General features: G+C 38.8%; 1 protein-coding gene across 3 annotated transcripts; it reads left to right on the forward strand.

Moving 5' to 3' along the window:
- The first annotated feature begins 170 nt into the window (after window positions 1-170).
- Window positions 171-19,853, forward strand: LOC129672107 (zinc finger protein 345-like). Of its 3 annotated transcripts, none has more exons than XM_055601368.1 (8): window positions 171-413; window positions 5,674-5,907; window positions 8,391-8,499; window positions 11,534-11,723; window positions 12,942-13,027; window positions 13,819-13,945; window positions 16,390-16,472; window positions 17,428-19,853. In XM_055601368.1, the coding sequence occupies exons 4-8, from the start codon at window positions 11,699-11,701 to the stop codon at window positions 19,261-19,263; spliced, it is 2,157 nt and encodes a 718-aa protein (XP_055457343.1). In that variant the 5' UTR covers window positions 171-413; window positions 5,674-5,907; window positions 8,391-8,499; window positions 11,534-11,698; the 3' UTR covers window positions 19,264-19,853. The 3 variants fall into 3 exon arrangements, with proteins under 3 accessions (XP_055457343.1, XP_055457342.1, XP_055457344.1); XM_055601367.1 differs by having other exon boundaries at window positions 5,678-5,907; XM_055601369.1 differs by lacking the exon at window positions 5,674-5,907.
- Window positions 19,854-23,406: the final 3,553 nt, after the last annotated feature.

A 23,406-nucleotide genomic window follows, 5' to 3' on the forward strand; every position in this document is an offset into this window, starting at 1 on the left:
GGGGAGTGCTTTTTCCGCTTCTGTGGTTGTCAACCTGGAGAAGACGTTGTTGATACCATGTAACTAATTCCCTGACAGTCTTCCAAACCACTAGACCAGGAGCCCTAACGGATCCGGCTCCAGGCCGGAAGCGGAAGTGACGTCAGCACCACCGCACGTCTCTTCCGGCGCGGGCTGCGGCGTTTGGAGTTCCCTGGCTCCTCAGAGGCGGTGCCCGCGCACCGCTGAGGGAGGCGGGTCCGGCCCTGGCGGCGGCGCTTCCTGCGGCCCTGCAGACCCCCACCTCCGCTGCACGGCTGGGCGTCCGTTGTGCGACCTCAGGAACTGGCGGTTCCGGCGCCTTCAGGAGAGCGAGGGGTGAAAGCTGCTGAGAGGGCGGCGTTGCCACTTAGTATTCCAACAGTTACATTTGGGTAAGAGGCCGCCTTTGTAGTTGACCGTGTGCGTGTAAACTGGAGTATACCGGAAAAAAAAAAAAAGTACTAAGTTATTTTGTCCGGCCACAGAGGAAGAGGATGCAGCCAGTTCTGATGAGACCTGATAGGCTAGAGTCAGTTAGTAGGGGAGGAGGACCTCCCCTATCAGCGGACCAGGGGAGGGGCATGGGGGAGATGAGGGGTGCTACAGCTTGGATACAAGGTGGATAAATTGTAATAAATAATAAATCAATAAAAAAGAAAAAACAAAAAAATGAAATACCTTTAATCCCGGTTTTTAAAAAAAGTTATTCTGTCCATTCGAATTTGTTAGGTCCTCCCTACGGGGATTCAACACAAGGGCCTGCAGAATAAAACAAAACAAAGAAACCCTCTCACCTCAAAGGAAAGAAGAATTGTTCCTGAACCAAATAATGACTATATGTTGCCCCAAATTATATGTTCCAGTGTGGAAGTGATTACATGATTTCTTTTTCTTTTCATTTATTTTTCTGCCAGCCAGACTACATGACAGGAGTGACACGGTGCAGCCCTGGCTGGCCTGGAACTCTCAGAGTAGACCAGGCTGGCCTGGAACAGAGTTTGGCTGGCTCTGACTTCTCAGCCCTAGGATTTAAAGGCATAGGTGACTATTCCTGGCAACATGAACTTTTTATAGTTCCAGACCAAAAGTCATAAATCAAGGCAATTTCAAATCCTTGGTGGGAACCTCAGGTAGAGGGGCTGTAGCCAAGCAGGTGAAAAGCTGCTACAGGCCTTTGGCCTGGTGGTGGAGCTAGTGTTCTGCAGAGGATACAGAACAAAGGTTTTACCTGACAGTTGAAATGATGTCAGGGGGCATTAAATGGTTGTTGAGACTAAATATAGTTCCAGATAATTTTGGCTCTGAATCTACAAGTCATTAAGTTCTAATTAGCCTTATAGAAACTTTGATGTAAATAGGATCCCTCTGCCCCTTTTTTTAAACTTCAGTTTTCTACTTTTAAAGGAAATAGTCTGAAAATTGTAGTTTTGGTAATTGAGTTTCAAGTGTTGGGCAGTGCACCCTAAAATAAAGAAATTAGGGACTGGGGAGATGGCTCAGTGGTTAAGAGCTGCTCTTACAGAGGACTTAGGTTCAATTCCCAGTACCCATTTGGTAGCTCACAGCCATCAGTAATTCCAGTCCCACGGGATCTGATCCCTTTTTTGACCTCCATGGGCATCGGGCATACACACGCTACATAGGCATACATGCAACCAAAACACTCATGCACATAAAACACATGAATAAAAAAATAAGATATTGAAGATGTCATTAACAAGAGCGCTCTCTGCTCTTCCAGAGCACTCTTGTTTCAATTCCCAGCACACACATGGCAGCTCATAACTGTCTGTAAGTCCAGGGATCTGACATCTTTACACTAATGCACACAAAATAAAAGTAAATAAATTACTTAAACCCCCCCCCCCCAGAAAAAAAAAACAAAACACCTCTACACCTTTTGTGAAAAAATTTATTTTCCCCATTGTTCAAAAATAGAATTTTGGTTGTTCTTGGCTCTAATGCTCCATCAAAGGTGTTTCCCCCCACCCCCCAAGACTTATTTTAATGTTTGTTTATGTGTTTTTGTCTGTGTGCCTGTATGAGCAAGGGTGCATGGGTGCTTGAAGAGGCCAGAAGAGGGATCCCCTGGAGCTGGGGTGGTTGTAAGCCTACTCCTTTGAAAGAGCCTCTGAGCCATCTCTCTAGCACTATTTGATGGTTTATAGCATTGTAAAATGCTATATTATGTCCTTAAGTCTCCTTGTGCTTAGAGCAATACTTACAGTTATTCTGTTGTATCTTTTTGAAACAGTCACTCATTCTTTCAGGAAGCTATGTATTGTGATACCATATTTATTTTGTAGCACAAGGGTTTGGACTCATAATCTTTGCATATGTGAGGCAAATGCTGTTCCACTGATGTACATTTGTAGCCTCTTGATACATTTAAATGTTCATTTCTTGGATATATGAATAGTTGGTTATGGCAAAGCAACAAAATTCAACCTGTAGATATTCTTAGGGAGCTTTTTGCAATTGGAGAAGTTTAATATTTAACCAAGGAAATGAATATGTGACTGCAAATTGATGAAAACTCAAAGTTAAGGGCAGGTTTTTTTTTTTTTTTTCCTGTCTTTGAATGGGACTAGGTGTTGGAGTTAGTGATGCTGAACCTGAATGGAGTGAGAGATAGTGACTTCTCCCTCCTTCCAAAATATAAGTAGGTGTTGGGACTATCTTTTTCAGTGTGTCACCTGAATCTCTTTGGAGAGATTTGTTATTGTTAGGTCAAGAGTGATGGGGGCAGTATGAAAATAAAAGAAAGGATACTGACCTCAACAGAAGCAGATGCTCCTTTACTGTGGAAGTGGAGAGTGTGAGGGGCTTTGGGCTTCGGATTTTAGAGGGCAGAGGAAAGATGGACATTTTTATCTTTGTGTTTGTTCTTTGTAGTGTTAGGCTGAGACGAGCAAGTAGTTTTTTATCATATGTTAACTTTTTTTGTAAGGTTTATCCTGGCTCCTGACTGCAGATTTTCTCATCATTGTTGACTTTCTTTTCAGACAGGTGTTCTTAATCAGTAGTCTGAGGAGTTTCTCAGCTCCTCAGAGACCCTTTATTTTAATTCATTAACCCTCCATTGTAATGTTATGGTTGTGTTCCTGAAGAAGATGTATCTTCTTGAGCCCTTGCTTGCAACAGTAGTGTGTGATGTCATTTCTGTTAGGTAGCCTGGAAAATGTATTAGGTGTTTTAACTGGGTATCTGTGCTACCGTTTTATCAAGTCAAGAAGTGGGAACATCTTTGATTTTATTTTACTGTCTCTTACGTTAGAAGGTTTATGGCCAATATGGAATGCTTTTCTACAATGATGGCTATGACTATTGAAAATCTAAGAAGGATAAAATTCAAGTAAAGTTTGTCTACTGTTTCTTCTGTATTTATTCATTTGATTGAGATTTTAGGGGCATGTTTAAATTTAGAGGGATTCCCCAGGTATGGCCATAATCTGCAAGCACAATTGACTAAACTCATACATTTTTGTTAAATGTTATGTTTTAGCAAGAGTTAAAATTTAAATACATCCCTGTTCCCTTAATTTTTATTTTTTTATTTTTATTTTTTATTTATTTTTCTGTCCCCTTAATTTAAAGTCACTAAGTTATCTGAGTCAAGTGGTGATGTATAAGACCTGGCACATAAAATAGTACCATATTAGGATTCAAATGAAAACACTCTTGTTCTTCTTTGTGCATGTGTGTGTGTATGTATGTGTGCGTGTATTTTTTCAAGATAAGTTTTTTTCTTTGTAGCCTTGGCTATCATGGACTCATTTTGTACACCAGGCTGGCCTCGAACTCACAGAGATCTGCCTGCCTTTGCCCCCCTGAGTGCTGGGATTACAGATGTGTGCCACTGAGCTCTGCTCTTGGTGTATATTTTAACCCCTTTCAGGTTGATTGTGTCTAGGTAGAATGGGGGCATATGTAGGCCATTTAGGAGCTTGTCAGGTTAGTTAAATATCAAGGAGAAAGAAAGAATTGTTACTACTAAGAGATACAAGCCATTGTTATTTATTTATAATATTTATTAACTGATTATATTTATTATTTTTTTCTTGATATATAGGAATTGTGTATTTTGGTGTATGGTATAGTATTTTCGTACCATTTGTACATGTAATGGCCAGATGAAGATAATTGACTTTTCTACAACCTCAGACTTGTTTCTTTGTGTTAGGAACATTGAAATCTTTTCTTTTTTTTTTTTTTTTTTTTTTTAGCTGTCTTTTCTTTTTTTTTCTTTTAGCTGTCTTTGTTTTTAAGGATTTTTATCTATTTCTATGTTTTGTATATGAGTGTTTGGTCTGGTGTAAGTATATGCACCATGTATATGCAGGTTTCGAAGTCAGAAGAGTAGTTGTGAGCCACCATGTGAATGCTGAGACTCGAACCTCAGTTATGCAAGGACAGCAAGTACTTTTAATTGTTGAGTCGTTTTTCCATTAGAAGTTGTTTTGGAATCTTTGATTACTGGTTGTAAAACACAGTTTCCCTTCAGTGTTGTAGAATATTAGGATTTTTTTTCCTATTCAACTGTACCCTTGTAATAGTACATTTTAAAAAGGAATAGGGTTGTGGTCTGATTATTCTGAAGGCAGGGGATCCCAGTGAGAGGTTACTTAGAGGCACCAGGCCCGTTTCCTTCCTTATTTTGCCTTATCAGCAAGAATGAGAAACTGGATACTTAGATGGTAGTTAAAAGCCTAGAAAGGCTGGAGAGATGGCTCAGAGGTTAAGAGCACTGGCTGTTCTGCCAAAGGTCCTGAGTTCAATTCCCAGCAACCACATGGTGGCTCACAAAACAAAACAAAACAAAACAAAATGAGAGAAGAGACTAGACTCCTGTTGGCTTCTAGGTGTTTGAGAATACAAAGGAACTTTAAATACAGTGCACAGGACAGATTGAATGAAGATAATGAAAGCCATAGATCTTTTTTCTTCCTTACTTTTTTTAGTGCTGGATATGAAACCCAGGTCGTTGAACATGCCGGGCAAGTGCTCTACCTCTGAGGTGTACTCCAGGCTCTTAGTTACTACAATATCAGATCCTAAGATACTAGAGTTGAAAATACGGGATAATTGAATATGTTGTATATAAGAATATTTTATTATACATAATGTAAGACATATATGATTAATTATACATATGAGAAATAAAAGTTATATAATATAATCTCATTCTAAATGGAAAATTTACATATTAAGTCCATGTGTAATGAAAGGAATTTAGAGTTGGGTGTGGTGGTGTGTGCCTGTAATCCCAGCACTCTGGGAGGCAGAGGAAGGAGCAGAGACAGGTGGATCTCTGTGAGTTTGAACCCAGCCTTGTCCACAGTGTGAGTCCAGGACAGACAAGCCTACACAGAGAAACCCTGTCTTGAATCACCCCCCCTCCAAAAAAAAAAAAAAAGGAATTCAGAAGGTTGAGGTCTGGGGTCACTACTTCCTAGTGTGGGCCACATAGTAAAGAAACCCCTTTATCAGGAGGGAAAAGGATGAAAAGGGCCCTGATTGGGTTTGGAGCTGTCAGTGACATGTATTAAAAGTAACCATGAATTGACAGAATTCATGAAATTCATTAATTCTAAGACTCACATTTATACCCGAGATCCTATTAATTTTTGTTTTTTGTTTTTCCTTTTTGAGACAGGGTTTCTTCTTGGCTGTCTTGCAACTTACTATATGGACCAAGTTGACTGCAAACTCACAGATCCACCTGCCTCTACTTCATGAGAGTGGGGATTAAAGACACATGCCTTCATGCCTGGCTCATCCTATCTAATTTAAAGATGGGTCTCTATAACCTTAAAGAGTTGAAGTGGGAAAATTGGTATGCCTCACTCTTAACTGTGGACTTGCTTGAATTTTGTAGTAGGCACAGTAAGTATTGCCCTAATGTGCTTCACATACATGCTCAGCATAATAACAAATAAGAATAAAATTGATTTTTTTCTTTTTTAATATATGGAAGATGGGGTTTTTCTGTTTTGTTCACGCTGGCCTTGAACTCACTGTCCTCTCTTGCCTCAGCATCTGGGGTTATAAAGTCAGTTTTTGTCATTTACAAATTGACTTGATAGGTGCTAGAGTGGTGACTCAGTGGTTAGGCACTCACTGGTGTTCTTCCAGAGGACCCGGGTTTGGTTCCAAGTATCCACATGTTATCTCCGGAAGTCATGGTACAGTTAGCACCTTTCTGCAACTGTCAAGCAGGATGTTGGTCAACCAGGTGCAGCAGGGTGGGGGGAATGAGAAAAGGTCAGAAGTTTCTTAGGGCTTGTCTCCAACAGACTAAAGTAACTTTTCCTACTCAATAGCATAGATAATGAAATGATATAAGTAAAAGAGTTAGGCATTGGTATTTACTATTCATAAAAAGACTGGTTTAGATAGTTTTTGTTTGTCTGGAGCACTTTAAAAGTGTAAATACTGCCAGTCTAAAATCAGTCTGTCATAAAATAAATGTATTTGCTTTGGCAGAGACATTCTTTAGATTCTTTGAATTGGAGTTCTAGGGCTAATAATACAAATGATATCTGTTCTCTTTGTATTTTTTAGTTATGACTGCATTTGTAACTGTCAGACATGTAATGAAAGATCAAACACCTGTCTGGAGACTAAGTGATATAATCTGCACTTCTTGGATAATCATTGTTCTGTGAAGTTTGTATAAATAAAGAAGCTATTTATAAATAAAGTTATTTATTGTATAAATAAATAACTAGCAACCTAATTGCTAGTTAGTCAGAGCTGTAAGATTCCTCTGACCACTGAGCCTGACTCATTCCTCCCATGCTGACTCCTTAACTCCTCTCAGGAACCTTGTCAACTGCTGGGGCTGATCTCCAGCAGGAATGAAACCTAAGGCTGGTCAGTCCTGGTGAACTTAAGTCCTCATATCCTAAATTTTAAAATTTCTAACAGTCCTCATTAGAATAATACTTATCTTTGGGATATTTTGGAGGCAGGGCTCCCTCAGCTAAATTTCTTTTTTGTATGACCTTAATGCCTCTTAAGCAAAGTCTATCAGTAAATCTTTTGTTATATTTATACTATTACTTCAAGTTCTTTTTCTGTATCACTTCACCATCGATAACTCTAGTTCCAGGGGATCTGATGACCTCACTGGCTTTTACAGGCACTAAGTTCATTTGATACAGATATACATGCAGGCAAAACACCCACACATATAAAAATAGGAAGTCTTTAAAAGTTCAAACAAATTGCCTTCTGTGCTAGTTTTATCTCAGTTTGGCACAAGCTAAGGTCATCTAAGAGGAGGGAAACTCAGTTAAGAAAATGCCTTTATTACATTCGGCTGTAGGCAAGCCTGTAGGACATTTTCTTAATTAGAGATTGATGTGGGTGGGCTCTGCTCATTAGTGTGGTTCCATCCCTGGGCTGTTGGTCCTGGAGTCTGTAAGAAAGCAGGCTAAGCAAGCCGGAAGAAGCAAGTCAGCAAGCAGCATTCCTCCACGGCCTCTGTATCAGCTTCTGCCTCCCGGTTTTGAGTACCTCCCTGTTTGAGCTCCTGTCCTGACATCCTTCAGTGATGAATAGTCATTTGGAAGTCAAAGCCAAATAAGCCCTTTTCCCCCAGGTCACTTTGTCATGGTGATTCATCACAGCAATAATAACCATAACTAAGATACCTTGATATATAGAACCTAATAATAATAGTGTAAGCTGGCCTTGGTGGCACACAATAGCATGTTCAGCATTTGGGAGCTAAGGCAGAAGGATTGCAAGTTTGAGGCCGTCCTGGGCTTCATAATGAAACCACCATCTACTGTCTGAAAAGAAAAGAAAAAAGGAAAAAAAAAAAGGTAATTTGGTCAAAGAAAGTTTAAATAGGACCTCAGAGTTAAATCTGGGTAAATAAAACTTAAAAATAGGATAGGAAAGATGACTCAGCAGATCAAGGCAGCAGATCAACCTGCTGTCAGAGTTGATGAACTAGAAGTTCAATCCAACGGACTCACAGTGGAAGGACAGAACTGCTTTGTCCTCTGACTTCTGCATGAGTACTGTGGTGTGTATGCCCCTGCCTCCACAAAACAAAAGTGTTAACAGTTAAAAAAAAAAAAATAGGAAATAAAGTTTGAGTGGTTATTCCCCAGGCTTTTCTGTGTGACGGGCCATGATTGTGTATTGTTAAATCTGAAAGTAAATAAGTGGTACCTTATAGTATTTGACTGCAACCTTAATGTGGTTCCATCTATGAAGGTTCTGTAGTATGGTAACAGAACTGGTTGTCTTGTATTTAGTCAGCAACTAAAGATATTCTTCCTTTACACGTTGGCTAACACATTGCTCATTGCCTGTTTCAATAGTTCTGTGACCTTGTGTTTCTGTTTTTCAAGGGACACAATTAGTGTTTTCCAGATGATACCCAGAGTACTTCAGCAATTTTGCCACCCTAATCTTTGCAGAGGAGATTATTACTACATCTGTCTTTCTCTAGGACAACAGGTATGACAAGACATTAATAATAACATCTTGTATGAGCATTGATTTGGCATATTTGTTTTTTTAATTCACATGTGTATTTGTACATATTTATTTGTGGATGGATCTGTGTGTGTGCGTGCATGTGGAGGACAGTGGACAGTCTCTTGTGTCATATTCAGGGATGCCATCCATCTCCTGAGACAGGGTCTCTCATTTGTCTGGAGCTTAGTAATTAGGCTAGACCATCTGGCCAAGGATTCCTAGGGATCCTTCTGTCTCTGATGTCCCAGTCTGTGATTACAGCTGCGTATCACTTCACCTAGCATTTTTACATAGGTACTGGTGATAATGCTTAGGTCTTCCTGGCCCATGTGGTTGCTTCTCCAAGCTAACCCATCGTAGTGTCCTTCTTCCTCTCTTCCCATCTGACTGTCTGTCCTTTTCCCATGATTCTTCTGTTCCCAAAGCCCAGGAACCTTAGTCACACCTACCCCATTCTGCCCTCCCCAGGTTTTAGGCCTTTTAATCAACCAATCAGGTATAATGTCTTAGGCAGGTTTACACAACAAGGATAGGTGTATCTGGGAAGTAACAAGATGTTGAGGGTCAGTAATTAGCATCAAAATACAAGCATCAGATCAACCCCCAACAACTGAGTAATGTTGGGTGCGATGAGAATTTAGGTATTGCTGATTGACACAAAGTAATTAAGAATGGCTTGGAAAGGAGGGCTTCGAGGATCCACAGGAAGGAGAAAAACTGAGCTAGGTTCAGTGGAGTCCTCAGAGAATTGAATCTATTTTATTTTTATTTATTTCACTAATATGAAAGTTAAACTTGAAAAATGAAGTAAAAATGTAACTCATCTCAATGCATAAGTCAAGTCACCAATAAAAAGCAGATGTTTTTTGAAAACAGCACCAGATAGCCACATGTTGGGCAAAAGATAAAGTGTTTGTCCTCTTTCTTAGGGTTTTTCTTGTTGTGGTGGAACACTTCCATTACCAAAAGCAATTTGGAGAAGAAAGGCTTTATTTCACTTAAAGTTCTGTATCACACTTCATCATTGAAGGCAGTCAGTGTAGGAACTCAAATTGGGCAGGAGCCTGGAGACCATGCAAGAGTACAGCTTACTTGTTTGCTCATTTTCATAAAATACCCAAGACTACCAGCCCAGGGATGCCACCACCTACAATAACCTTGGCCCTCCCACATCAATCACTAATTTTAGAAAATACTCTACAGGCTTGCCTACAGCCCTGTCTTATGGAGGCATTTTCTTAATTGAGGTTACCTCTTCCAAGGTGACTCAAGCTTGTATCAAGTTGACATAAGACTAGCCAGCATACCCTCTGTGTGGTTTCTGTCCTCTGCTAGGAGCAAAAACATAGAGTTCAGAACATGCAGCTCAGTGTTTGTAGACAGGGACACTGTTTGGCTTTGTTAGTACTTCAGATATAGTCTGACTTTCAAAAAATTTTTTTTTTCATTTCAATTATGTATGTGCATGTTTTTCTTCATGGGAAATTGTGCATGTGAATGCAGGTCCTGCGAAGAGAGTGTTAAACTCTGGAACTGGAATTATAGGTTGTTGTGGTCCTCCTGCTATGGGATCTGGGAACCAAGCTTGGGTCTTTTATTATAGCAGTACATCTCTTAATTGTTGAATCATTTTCCAGCTCCTGAATGTCTTTTTTCAAACAATGTAAGTATCAGTTATCATTGCTTTTGGTGTGTGTGTATGTGTGCTGTGAAGGTCCATAGTAAGCTTGGAGAGGACAGAGGACAATTTTGTAGTTGGTTCTCTCCTTCTACCCTTATAGATTGTAGGAATCAGGTTCAGCTTGCCAGGCTTTACAGCAAACATTTTACTCATTGAGCCATTATGGCAGCCCTTAGTCAGACTTTTTTTTGGTAAAACTTTTCGGAAGCTGGCCAAGATGGTGGTAGAAGCATATAATTTCAGTACTTGGGAAGGATGATCAGGGATTCAGGGTCAGTCTCAGCTTATATTTAATAGGAAGTCAGTGCAGGCTGTAGGAGGCTTGGTTCAAACTAACAAAACAAACAAAAAGCCCATGTGATGTTCTCGTTTTAATCTTTTGCAGCAAAAGTAAGTGAGCCAGGTGTTAATTTCTAGGGTCTTCTATATGGTGATCCTACTGAGGAGTGCCATCTACCATATCAGAATTTAGGGTCAAAGTGCCTAAAGCTTTACTTCATCTATAAGTAGATGATTAGGACAATTGCATGCTCTTTTTTTCTTTCCTGAGTCTTGTTCATTTGTTTGTTTTATGACATAGTTTTTTTTACATTTATGTATTTAGTATATGTTATAGCATGAGTGTAGAGGTCAGAGGAAAACTTTCAAGAGTTGATTTTCTCCTTCTACCTTATGGGTCCCAGAGATTGTATTTAGGCTGCACTTAGACCTGCTGAGCCATCTAACTGGTCCTGAATCTAGATGATTTTGTTTCTTTTTGTTTATTTATTTTATGTGTGAGTGTTTTGCCTGCATGTGTGTGGGCCAAGGATGTGCGTGGTGCACGTAGAAGTTCAAAGAGAGTAACTAAAGTTTTGGATGGTTGTGAGCCACCATGTGGGTGCTGGGAACTGAGCCAGATTCTCTACAAGAGCAACAAGCACTTTAACCACTGCACTGTCTCTCCAGTTCCCCATTCATATTTAAAAATCTAGGTTTTTAAATATGAATGTTGCTAATGATAGGAGCCCTTGAAATCTTAGGATAATTAATTTTTAAGCTTGTTTTTATTTTTATTTATGTTTATTATTGTGTGTGTGTGTGTGTGTGTGTGTGTGTGTGAATGCATTTCATTTGTATAAAAGTAAAGGACCCACAGAGGCAGAAGAGGATGTCTGATTGCCTAGAGCTGGAGTTACAGGTGGTTGTGTTGAAAACTTAACTCAGACCTTCTGGAAGAGCAGCCTGTGCTCTTACTGCTCAGCCACCTCTCCAGCCCATGTGTTATCATTTTTAGTGGTTTTAACCCATCATAAAAAGAAAGATCTAATTATGATGCTTGATGATTAATAGGTAATATTTGATGATGAATGGTCCATCCATGTCTTCAAGAATACAAGTAGCACTGTAGAGAGAGGAAAGATCACCACTGACCACTTATATGAATAATCTGCCCAGACGTATTTTTCAAATTCCGGAAGAGAGTGTCCCAGTGTATTTCACCATCACCCTTACAGGATGGAAGCCATCAGTTTGTCCCATGGTAAGACTTGCTTATGTGTTGTGTGCTCCTCGTACAGACAGAATATGTGTTGGTGCTCTGGGCTTGAATAGTCATTCTGCCAGTTCAGGGATGCTCTGTGATTTGAATATGAAATTACCTCAATGATTTATTGGAACCCTTGGTTCCCTGTAGTGCTGTTTTGGAAAGGTTGTCAAACTTTCAGAAGGTGGAACTTTGCTGGAAGAAGTGGCTCAGTGTTGGGTAGGCCTTGAGGTTTTATAGCCCAGCCCTACTTCCTGTTGATTCTTTGTTTCCCCACTGCTGATGCAATGTAATCAGCCAACCTGTCACTCCTGCTGACATGCCTTCTCCCGTAGAAAGAAGAGATCACCAGTGGCCACTTATATGTCTAAACTTGTCCTTCAAATTCTGGAAGAGTGTTCCAGTATATTTTAAGGAATATATCCTCTTGAAGTATAAGCCCTAATAAACTCTCCTTTAAATTGCTTCTTTTTTATTTGTCAAAAGATTTATTTTATTATTTTCTATGTGTTTTGCTTGCTTAGTCTATGGACCACACGTGTGCTTGGTGCCTGTAGAGGTCATAAATGGGCATTAGATTTCCTCGAACTGGAATTATGGATGGTTGTGAACTACTATGTAGGTGCTAAGAACTGAGTCCTCTGCAAGAGCAACAAGTGCTTTTTACAATGGAGCCATCTCTCCAGCCCCCAAAGTTGATTCTTGTTGAGTTTTTTTTTCTTTTTCTTTTTATCATAGCAATGAGAAAAATAACTAGTACAGATGCCGAAGTTGGCAAGAGTTGCTGATGTGTGTACTCTGGTTATGGGTGTTACTTATGATTTTATTCATAAGTTCCTTCATTGGTAGTAGTTAATAGGTTATGTTTCTAGGGCTTATTGTTTATTACCTGTAAGGTATAACTGATATACTTGTTCTCATGGACCGTGTAGCTTACCATTCCTTTTTCTGAAGTTGATGCACCAGCACTGTGTAGTAGTTCTGTATGCATGTGAAATGAGAGAGAAAGGGGTAGAGGGAAGGAGGGAGGGAGAGAGAGACATACACACAGATACAAACACACACACAGAGAGAGAGAGAGAGAGAGAGAGAGAGAGAGAGATTGATTGCCTGTGTTGGACTGTATGGGAATTTTGACCCGAGATTGGATGACATCCATGTATGTAAATGTGAGAATTATGGATAACTCTGCTTTCTTTTTCTTTTTCCTACTAGGTTTATTTTCTAGGAACCCAAGCTACTTTCATAATGAAAAGACAGAGCAGGAAGGGACAGTGTCTGACTGCTGGACAAGTTACCAGGTGTGACTAATGCATATCCTGTATTACACCCATAAGGCTGATACGTTTCCATGTAGGCAGACCTTTTCTCCAGAGCTTCTGGAAGGAAATAAAACCTCATTCAAGGACTGAGTGATTAGTTATATTTCTTCATGACTACATCTTAACTGTAAGCCAGAATAAATCTTTTCTCGCTGACATTGCTTCTTGTCATATATTTTATCATATCCATGAGAAAAGTAAACTTTTATATTTAAGATTATTGTGAAAATTATTTGAACATTTCAGTATTTGTAATTAATCTTCATCCTCATGTCATTGTGTATTTCTGATTTTACTGTGTTCTGACAGTTGATAAAGGGGATGAATGTTCTCTTTTTCTGTAGACTTATTTACCTCTCAGCATTTATCAAGTGTATGCAGTATGTTTAACATGTTTAAATAGAAGGAAATAAATGAGAAAGAGCATCTGGTCTGGTTGTGGGTGAAATAATGTGTCAAGAAAGATATAGGAATGAAGTCCAGGCACAGTGGTACATGCCTTTAATCCCATAGGTAGGTAAAGGTGGGAAAATAAAGAATTTAGGGTCAGCCAACCTGGCCAGCCCTATCTTTAAAGATAAGACATGAAAGTGAAAATTAATAGTACTGAGATGGATATAAAGAGTAGCTAGGGTTATTCACTGAACTCTGGCATATGCCACTGGAGAACTACCAGCTCTGTTGTAGGCATTTAGTTTCTTTCCATTTAGTCTCCTGTGACTTTGGATGGAGATGTTAGTTGGCTCAGATCCAAGTGTATGTGATTGTAGGAGTCAGTGACCTTTGAAGATGTGGCTATAGACTTCACCCAGGAGGAATGGACTTTATTGGACACACAACAAAGGAACCTTTACAGAGAGGTGATGTTTGAGAACTCCTGGAACCTGGCCACATTAGGTGAGGTTCCCCTCATTCCCTGTATATTCTTACAGAACAAAAATGTATATTTTTCTAGTCACATTTTATTTTATGTTATATATATGTGTGTGTGTGTGTGTGTGTGTGTGTGTGTCTGTTTGAGTGTATCATAGTCCACTAGTGGAGTTCAGGGCATAACTTTTGGGAGTCATCTCTCTCATTCTATCATGTGAGGTCTAGGGATGGAACTCAGGTTGTCAGGCTTGGCAGCAATCACCTTTACCTGCTGAGCCATTACACCTATGAATTTTTTGCTTGTTTGTTTGTTTTAGGATTGGTGGTGGCAGCTCTAAGGACAGTTGAAAATACCAAAAGGCTGGGCATGGTGGTGCATGCCTTTAATCTCAGTATTAGGAAGGCAGAGTCAGGAGGATCTCTGTGCATTTGAATTCAGCCAGGTCTATACAGTTAGCTCCAGAACAGCCAGGGCTATATGGAGAGAATGTCTCATAAAACAAAACAAAGCAAAAAACAGCAGAGAGAGAAAGAGAGAGAGAGAGATTGATTGAGAGCTCATAGTCTGCCTTTTTTTTTTTTAAAGTTTTTAATTTTTATTTCTTATGTATACAGTGTCCTGCCTGCATGCCAGAAGAGGTCATCAGATCTCATTACAGATGGTTGTGAGCCACTATGTGGTTGCTGGGAATTGAACTCGGAACCTTTGGAAGGGCAGCCAGTTCTGTTAACCTCTCTCCAGCCCCCTCATAGTCTGCCTTATTGTGTTTTAATCTACTCTGTTGTGTCTTAAGACACAGCCCTAAGATCACGAGTATTGCTAATATACTCAACTGAAAGGAAATTGTCAGACTATATTTGACAAACTGAATCAGAAATACTGTTTATTGTCCAGACTGTCTGTTTTAATTGTCCCTCCACATGATTCTGATGTACTGTAATATCTAACTACTAGCATAATTTTTTTTTCTCCATGATAACAAAGATCTCGTGGATGTGGTGGCACATGCTTTTCATCCTAGCATTCCAGGAAGAAGAGACAGGCATATATCTCCGTGAGTTCAAGGCTAGCCTGATCTATGAAGTTTTTGGCCAGCCAAGACCACACACTGAAAACCTGTCTTAATTTCTTTTCTTTCACTTTCTTTTTTATTTGATTGATATTTGTACTTAAAAATGTTCTTTTTACATTTATTTTTTTGTTTGTTACCATGTCTAAAAGTCAGTAGACAACTTGGGGAAGTCAGTTCTTTCTTTCCACCATGTCCTAGCATGTACATAGGTGGTCAGGTGTAGTGGCAAGCACTCTTACATGGTAAGCCATTCCACTGGCCCAGTATTAGTATTTTGTCTTATCCTTGTAACTATCACTTTAAGGGTACGAAGTCATTACTTATCAACACATAAAAGGGCTATTTCTTTATTGGGGTCTTTATCAGTATTTCATTGCTATCATTGGAACCATAGTTTCTAAGTCATGGAAAGGTATACTCTTACTTGCTTGATTTGCTTTCATGAGTGCATCTGTCTTCATGCATAGGATCAGCTTATCAAGTCCAAACCAAGCTCTTGTTTGGAGGCTGAAGAGTTGAGAGTAGTTGAGGGAGGAGTTTACTAAGGTGGTAAACTTAACAAATGTTTGGGGGTTTAGTCTACTTGAAATATAGTAGGGAACCCCTCCCCATTCTGTGGATGGCACAAAGGCAAGCTAAGCTAGTACTCTGCCACTAAGGTATGTTACCACAGAGAGATGCTTGAGTCAGAAAGCTGAGGCCATTGGACTTGGACATTTTAGATCTTCATACCTCTAAGTTCTATTACTTTTCACCTATTTAGACTTTTATTTGTTTCTTTTTAACAATCTCAATTGTCTAAATCTTTCTTATCTCCCTGATAATATTGTCTCTGTTTACCCAGGACATTTAAATTTCAGAGAAAATTATTTTTAAATTTTTATTGCCTGTTCTCTTTGTAATTGTGATTTTATGTGTTTATGTTAGTATCATTATTATTGACTGCTGGATCTAGGGCCTCTTTAAAAAATATTATTGTTTTAAATTTTATGTGTATGCATAAGGGCTTGTATGCCATGTGTATGCAGGTGCCTGTGGTGGCCAGAAGAGGGTGTATGGTTTCCTGGAACTGGAGTCACAATGGTTGTGAGCTGCCTGATGTGGGTGCTTGGGACTGAATCTGCATGTTTTATTAATTTATTTTAAAACAAGAACAGCAAATATTCTTAACCTCTACACCATCTCTCCAGCTCCCAGATTCTCTTTTATTCTGACATGGACCTGAATCCCCAGCCTGTAAAATTTTAAACTTAGCCAAGTTGCTAACATATAACATAACTTTATTTTTAACTTGTTTAAAATGAAAACAAACTCAAATGAGATATATAATTATTAATGTCTCTATTTTACTGTGGAAGCACTTACATTTTTTGTTTGTTTGTTATTTAACTTCAGAATGCGCTATGCAACTTAACACCAGAGGGACAGTGTTTCAGCAGGATATTTTTCAGTTAAAAATGGCAAATGAGATACAACTGGTAAGAGTCACAAGAAAGATTTTACATTTTCTTCAATGAAATATACTGGGTATTTCATGTAAATTTTATCAAAATGCTTACAAATAAAGAGGTATTAGAATTAACCTACATCCACAGAAGTAGTGTCTAGAAAGGTGTTCAAATCCTATTTTGAAACTTGAGCTCCCATAAGCACATATTCCTACCTATGTTACAGACATTGTGCTTTTAAAACAGTTTCATGAAAGCACAGGAAGCCTGTGGAGCTCATGAGTCTTGTGACCAGGGGGGTTAGTCAGGAGCAAGAGTAAGTTCGAGATGTGTCCAAACCCCAAAGTCTCCTCTTGAGGCCGGCAGGAGGAGGGACTAACCCCTCCCTCTTCTGGGCCTGTGGGCCCTGACTCGCATAGGTATGTGACCCCGCCTCTGCCGCCCTCAAGGTGGTCATGCATCCTGGTGGCCAGGTTTCAGGTTACAGTTTCCTATTTCCTTGTAAGGGCATGTCCAGCTAACACCGGGATTTTCCATTATGCAAATTGTAGCTCCCTTAGTACCTCAGCCCCAGCCAATGATGTCCACTCGCCCTGAAAACCTCTACCCATTTCCCTAAGGTTTTTAGAGCTCATGTGTTCCCAATAAAGGAGAGTTGTTTCACAGAAACCCATTTCAGGAAAGGCTGTTTCTCCTGCACTTAACCAAGGTCCTGTGTAACCCACTGGCCCCTTGAGTTTCATTTCTTCCAGCCCTATGCCCAGTAGTGTCTAGACAGGTCAAGGTCAGAAGCAGAACCCGGGCCAGTAGAAGCCTTTCAGGATTAGAACAGATGGCATAAGATTCTTGTAGGATTTTTTTCATTCACGTTGAGTAAAATACATGTAATAAAAATGGGAAAACCCACCATCCTTATCATGTTCTTATCTTTAGATGAGTGAGATAAATGAAAAAAAAATTAATCTATATATATTTTAATCAACAGTTACTCAGCCACAATGGAAAGGAGCTCTGTGACTTGAAGCCACCTGGAGAAATCATCAGAGAAATTTTATGTAGTCTCATACACATAGGTATTCAAAACACAGGAAACGTTTATGGTTGCATTCAGAATGGACAAGTCTTTCCTACTTGGCCTAAGGAAACCTTTTCCGCAGACAAAGGTCCTCAATTAAGTCAGAATGGAAAAAACTTTAATATGATTACAAGTGCTACTTACCAGACAACATGTGTACAAGCCAAATTCTTTGAATCCAGTAAACTTCAGCAAGCCTTTGATAGTCAGTCATGCCTTCAGGCACTTGGGAAAAGTCATAATGAAGACAAACTCTCTAAGGGAGTACAGTGTGGTGAAGCTTTTAATGCAACCATGAGCCATGCTGGCAATGGTCAAACATACACTGGGAAAAAATCTTATGAATGTAAGGAATGTGGTAAAAATTTTAAATATTCTGCCAACCTTAATATTCATATGCGTACCCACACTGGGGAGAAACCTTATCAGTGCAAGGAATGTGGGAAAGCCTTTTCTAGGTGTTATCCACTAACCCAGCACTTAAAAACTCACACTGAAGAGAAGCCCTTTGAGTGTAAAGTTTGTGGAAAATGCTTTAGAAACTCCTCTTGTCTTAATGATCATTTTCGGGTTCACACTGGAATAAAGCCCTATAAATGTAAGGATTGTGGTAAAGCCTTTACAGGGCGCTCTGGCCTAAGTAAACATTTACCAACACATACTGGAGAGAAGCCTTATGAATGTAAGGAATGTGGGAAAGCCTTCACTTCAACCTCAGGCCTTATTAAACATATGAAAAGTCACATGGGAGAGAGACCCTTTGAATGTGATCACTGTGGGAAAGCTTTTGCTTCTTCCTCAACTCTTATTACCCATTTAAGAACACACACGGGAGAGAAGCCCTATGAGTGTAAAGTGTGTGGGAAAGCATTTACATGCTCTTCTTATCTTCGTATTCACATGCGCACTCACACTGGAGAGAAGCCCTATGTATGTAAGGAGTGTGGCAGAGCCTTCACTGAGCGCACAAGCCTTACTAAACATTTACGAACACACACTGGAGAAAATCCATTTGAGTGCAATGTGTGTGGAAAAGCATTTGCATGTTCTTCCTATCTTCATAATCACATACGAACTCACACTGGAGAGAAACCTTATATATGTAAGGAATGTGGGAAAGCCTTCACTGTGTCCTCACATCTAAGTAAACATGTAAGAATTCACACAGGAGAGAAACCCCATAAGTGTGAGGAATGTGGGAAAGCATTCACTGTGCGCTCTGGTCTTACAAAACATATTAGAACTCACACTGGGGAGAAGCCCTATGCATGTAAGGAGTGTGGGAAAGCTTTTGCCACATCTTCAGGCCTCCTTGAACATATAAGAAGTCACACAGGAGAGAAACCATACGAATGTGACCAGTGTGGAAAGTCTTTTGCTTCTTCCTCCTACCTTATTGCACATTTGAGAATTCATACTGGAGAGAAGCCCTTTGAATGTCACGAGTGTGGGAAAGCCTTTACATGTTCCTCCTACCTTCATATTCACATGCGAACTCACACTGGAGAGAAACCCTATGAATGTAAGGAGTGTGGGAAAGCTTTTGCTGTTTACTCACATCTAAGTAAACATGTCAGAATTCACAGTGGAGAGGAACCCTATAAGTGTAAAAGTTATGGAATAGCCTTCAGTAGCTCTCATCTTACAGAACATATAAAAGCCCTTGAGATAAAGTCTTTGGTTGGAAGGAATGAAGAGACTGGTTTAGGAAGTTCTGATGCTTTAGCAGTACATTCAGATTCATAGTAGCAAGAAAGCTTATCAGTGTAAGCCATTTGTAAAGTGATTATGTCTTAGTTGACTTCAAAGACATGAAAGAACTCATGTTGTAAAAAGGCCTCATGAACTTAGTGGGAAGTGATCAGAATGTTCAAAATGCAGCTCACATGAACTCACTTTGAAGCTGCACAATGTCAGAAACATAGAAAGTCTTAACTATTTCTAGGGCTTTTTTATAAGTATGTGAGAGAAACTCTGTTGGCACATAACATATTTCTGTTTAGTGCTTTGATGATTACCTACAGTACCACAGTGGAGGACTTCGTGAAAGTAAGAAATGTTGGAAAGTAGGTATTTATGTTAGTCATCAACGTTCAATAAACATGAAGTGATTCACATTTGGGAAACTTTGTGTATAAAATATGGCGATTGTTTCTGTGTCTTAAGATCTTGTATACTAACAGAAACCTGGCTTTCTTGATTGTTTTATAAACTTGTTTTGACCAGTTTTTGCATTTTCAATGTTTTAAGATATTTTTAATATTTGCACTTAATGACTTTCCAGTCTTAAAATCTATTTAGGATGTACAAGATTTATGGAATATATGTATACACAATGAGACAATGTTTATTAAAGTGTAATACAGTAATTGGTTTTGGTATTATGAAACGCTTTGTTGCTCATTTTGTAACTGAAAGTTTTTAACCTTTAACAGTAACTCATAAATATTAACTCTTAGTTTTTGGTAACCACAGTTACATTTTTTCCTCCTGTTTGACTTATATCCCTTCCCCCTTTTAAAGACAGGGTCCTCACTCTTTACTCTGGAACTCACTGTATAGACCAGCCTGGCAGTGGATTCACAGAGATCCTCTGCCTCCCAAGTGCTGGGATTAAATGTATACACTAACATGCCCAGCTACACTTTATATTTAAATAATGTATTATTTTTAGTTTTTTTGTGTCTTGCTTATTTACACACAACAAAATGTCTTCTAGTTTCATCCCTGCTGTCCTGCATGACACAATTTCCTTAAAAAAAAAAAAAAGAGTAGACATTCTTTTTATGCAGTCAAAATATTTGTATGTATGAGTATATGTGATATGTGTTTGCATGCATCTGTGTGTGCATGTGGAGATCAGAGGAGAACCTTGAGTTTCATCTTTGAGTTCCACCTTAAGACAAGTCAGTTTCTTATGTGCCCATTCTGTATGAAAGTTTTTTTTTTTTTTTACACAAAGGAAAACTTAGGTTGTTTACATACTTTATTGTTGGTTTTTCGACACTGAACATAGATTACACATATCTCTTTAAGCATTCCTTGAGTGTCTACCCATAATCAGTTTGTTGGAGTATTTAGTTAGTGTACTTAAAGTTTCATGAGGAGCTTTAATGCTGTTTTCCAGATAGGTCTACCAATTTTTCTTCCATTCAGAATGACAATATATGCAAACAGTTTTGTCTTGTTTTTTTATTTAGATGCCTTTTATTTCTCTTTCTTACTTAATTGGCTCAAACTTCCAGTTTTATGATGAATATAAGTTCCAAGCAGGGATATTGTTGTTCTTGATCTTAAAGGAAAAACCCTGGACTTTTCTTTTAGTATGATGATAGCCACTGACTTGACATACATATATAATCACCAGTAAATTAAGGTGCGATCATTTCTATATGCAGTTTGTTGAGAGTATCATGGAAAATGTTGACTTTTTTCTGTGCCTTTTATTTTTGTAATTTTTTCTATGGTGATTTTCTTATTTTGTTACGTCATATGTGATACCTGATTATTGCATATGTTGAATAACCTTGCATTATAGGTGTAAATCAAAACCATAGGGCATAATCCTTTTATGAAATAGGTGCTTCAAATGTGATGATGAAATTTATCTATCAAAAGACAGACATGTACTGACGAGGACTAGTACTGATTAAAGGCACTTGTCACCAACCCTGACAACCAGAGTTTCCCAAAACACAAATGATAGACGAACTGACTCTTACTAGTTATCCTCTGGCCTCCACATTCATGACACACGAGTATACACATACACAAAATAACAAAAAGAAATAACAGAAATAACAAAAAGCCTACATACATACGGAAAATATACAACTCTCTACTCAATGACAGCTTGGTCAGGAAAGAAAGGAAAAAAAGAAATTAGAGACTTCTTAAAATTCAATGAAAATGAAGGCCCAACTTAACCAAACTTATGGGACACAAGGAAAGCAGTGCTAAGAGGAAAGTTCATAGCACTAAGTGCTTCCAGAAAGAAGTTTCAGACATCATACAGGCAACTTAATGGCACACCGAAAAGCCTTAGAAAAAAAGAAGCAGACACACCCAAGAGGAGTAGACAACTGGAAATAATCAAACTCAGAGCTGAAACCAATGAATTAGAAACAAAGTAAACAATTCAAAGAATCTGAAATCAAGAGCTGGTTCTTTGAGAAAATCAACAAGATAGACAAACCCTTAGCCAAATTAACTAAAAGGCAGAGCGAAATTATCCAAAGCAGCAAAATAAAATGAAAAGGGGAACATAATAACAGGCACCAAGGAAATCCAAACAATCATTAGGTCTTACTACAAAAACCTATATGTGACACAATTTGAAAACCTAAATGAAATGGACAATTTTCTTGATGGGTTCCATTTACCAAAATTAAATCAAGATCAGGTAAATAGATTAAATAGTCCTATATCCACCAAGGAAATAGAAGCAGTCATCAAAAGTCCCCCCCCCCCCAAAAAAAAGGCCCAGGGCCAGATGGTTTCAGCACAGAATTCTTCCAGACCTTCAAAGAAGAGCTAACTCCAATTCTCTTCTTCAAACTATTCCCCAAAATAGAAACAGAAGGAACACTACCACGGCATTTAAAGATGTGTTGTTAATTTGAGAATTTTTTGACAATGAGACCTGTCAGCTCCTGGTGGCACCACCTTTTGATTCCAAAGAAGATGATGAACATAAAGATGCTTTTGGAGATGGCTTCATATGTGGCAAGCTAGCCACTGGCCAATAAAATAAAATGCCCTTGCTTCTACTTTAGACAGAATACTGGGCAAACTGGATGCCGGAAAGTCGACTTCTGAGATTTGCAAGGACAAGGTAGGCAAGTCCTTCATGCTACCTGCTTCACAAGAAAGTCTGTCAGATATTCTGATTCAGGAGGCTGAACATGATACTCTAACATTATAGAGAAATGGTGGGTGACACCAGGCAGCCAGAAGTCTCTATCTAATTTCTATAGTTTTGGAAGCTGCTTGCTCTCCACTTCCTGTTTATTCAGGTAATACTTATCATTCTCAGGTCTCTGATGGGGTTGAAGACTAAGTAGTTATAGTTTTACAATTAAGCTTAAGTTGTTTAGAATTTAAGAAGATGTTTTAATTCTAAAAGATTCTTTTTCATTAGTGATACAAATTATGATCCAAAGCAATTTATGTTTAGAACTTTGGACTCACCAAGATAGAATAGAGAGTAGAATATTTTCTCCAAGGTTGCCAAATACTAAGGGACTGGACATTTTGAGTGTTTTTTTTTTTTTACCAGAATAGTGTATAATTTATCAGTGTTATAGAAAAGTCTTTTATTTAGACAAAAGGAGGGAAGTGTTGCAGGATATTTGATCCCATTGTGAACCTCGAGATAGTGAACTGTAGAAACCTGTCTTTTGTTTGGTGTAGTATAGTCCTAACACAACTTTCATCCAAGAACTTTCTGCTTATTGTAAATAGGTGATTATGGTGTGACTCAGCCTAGCACACACCTTTAATTCAAGAGCTTTTTTTCCTGTTTTTTTTTTTCAATTTTAATTTTTATAAATTACAATTTATTCACTTTCAAGTGCTTTTTAAATTCAGCATTTAATAAAATTAACCCCAGGTCAAGAGGCAGAGCAAGAAACCATCTGTCAGGGATTAAGTAGAAAGGGTGGAATTTAAGTTGAATGGCATTGAAAACAGTGTGGAGAAGAAGGAGCTCTTTAGCTCTTTGATTCTGGGGCTTTTGGCTTTTTCTTCCTGGGCTGTTGGCTGAGCTGGCAACCTTTTGGCCTTGGCCATTTGTCTTTCGGCCTTTTGACTTTTTCTTTTGGGATGTGAGCTGAGTAAAGGTCCTTTGTGTGCTTTCTCTGCCTCCAGACCCAGTAAGTTTTCATTCCA

This window comes from Psammomys obesus, unplaced genomic scaffold (genome assembly GCF_907164565.1).
Source record: "Psammomys obesus unplaced genomic scaffold, mPsaObe1.curated_primary_1811, whole genome shotgun sequence".
NCBI lineage: Eukaryota > Metazoa > Chordata > Mammalia > Rodentia > Muridae > Psammomys > Psammomys obesus.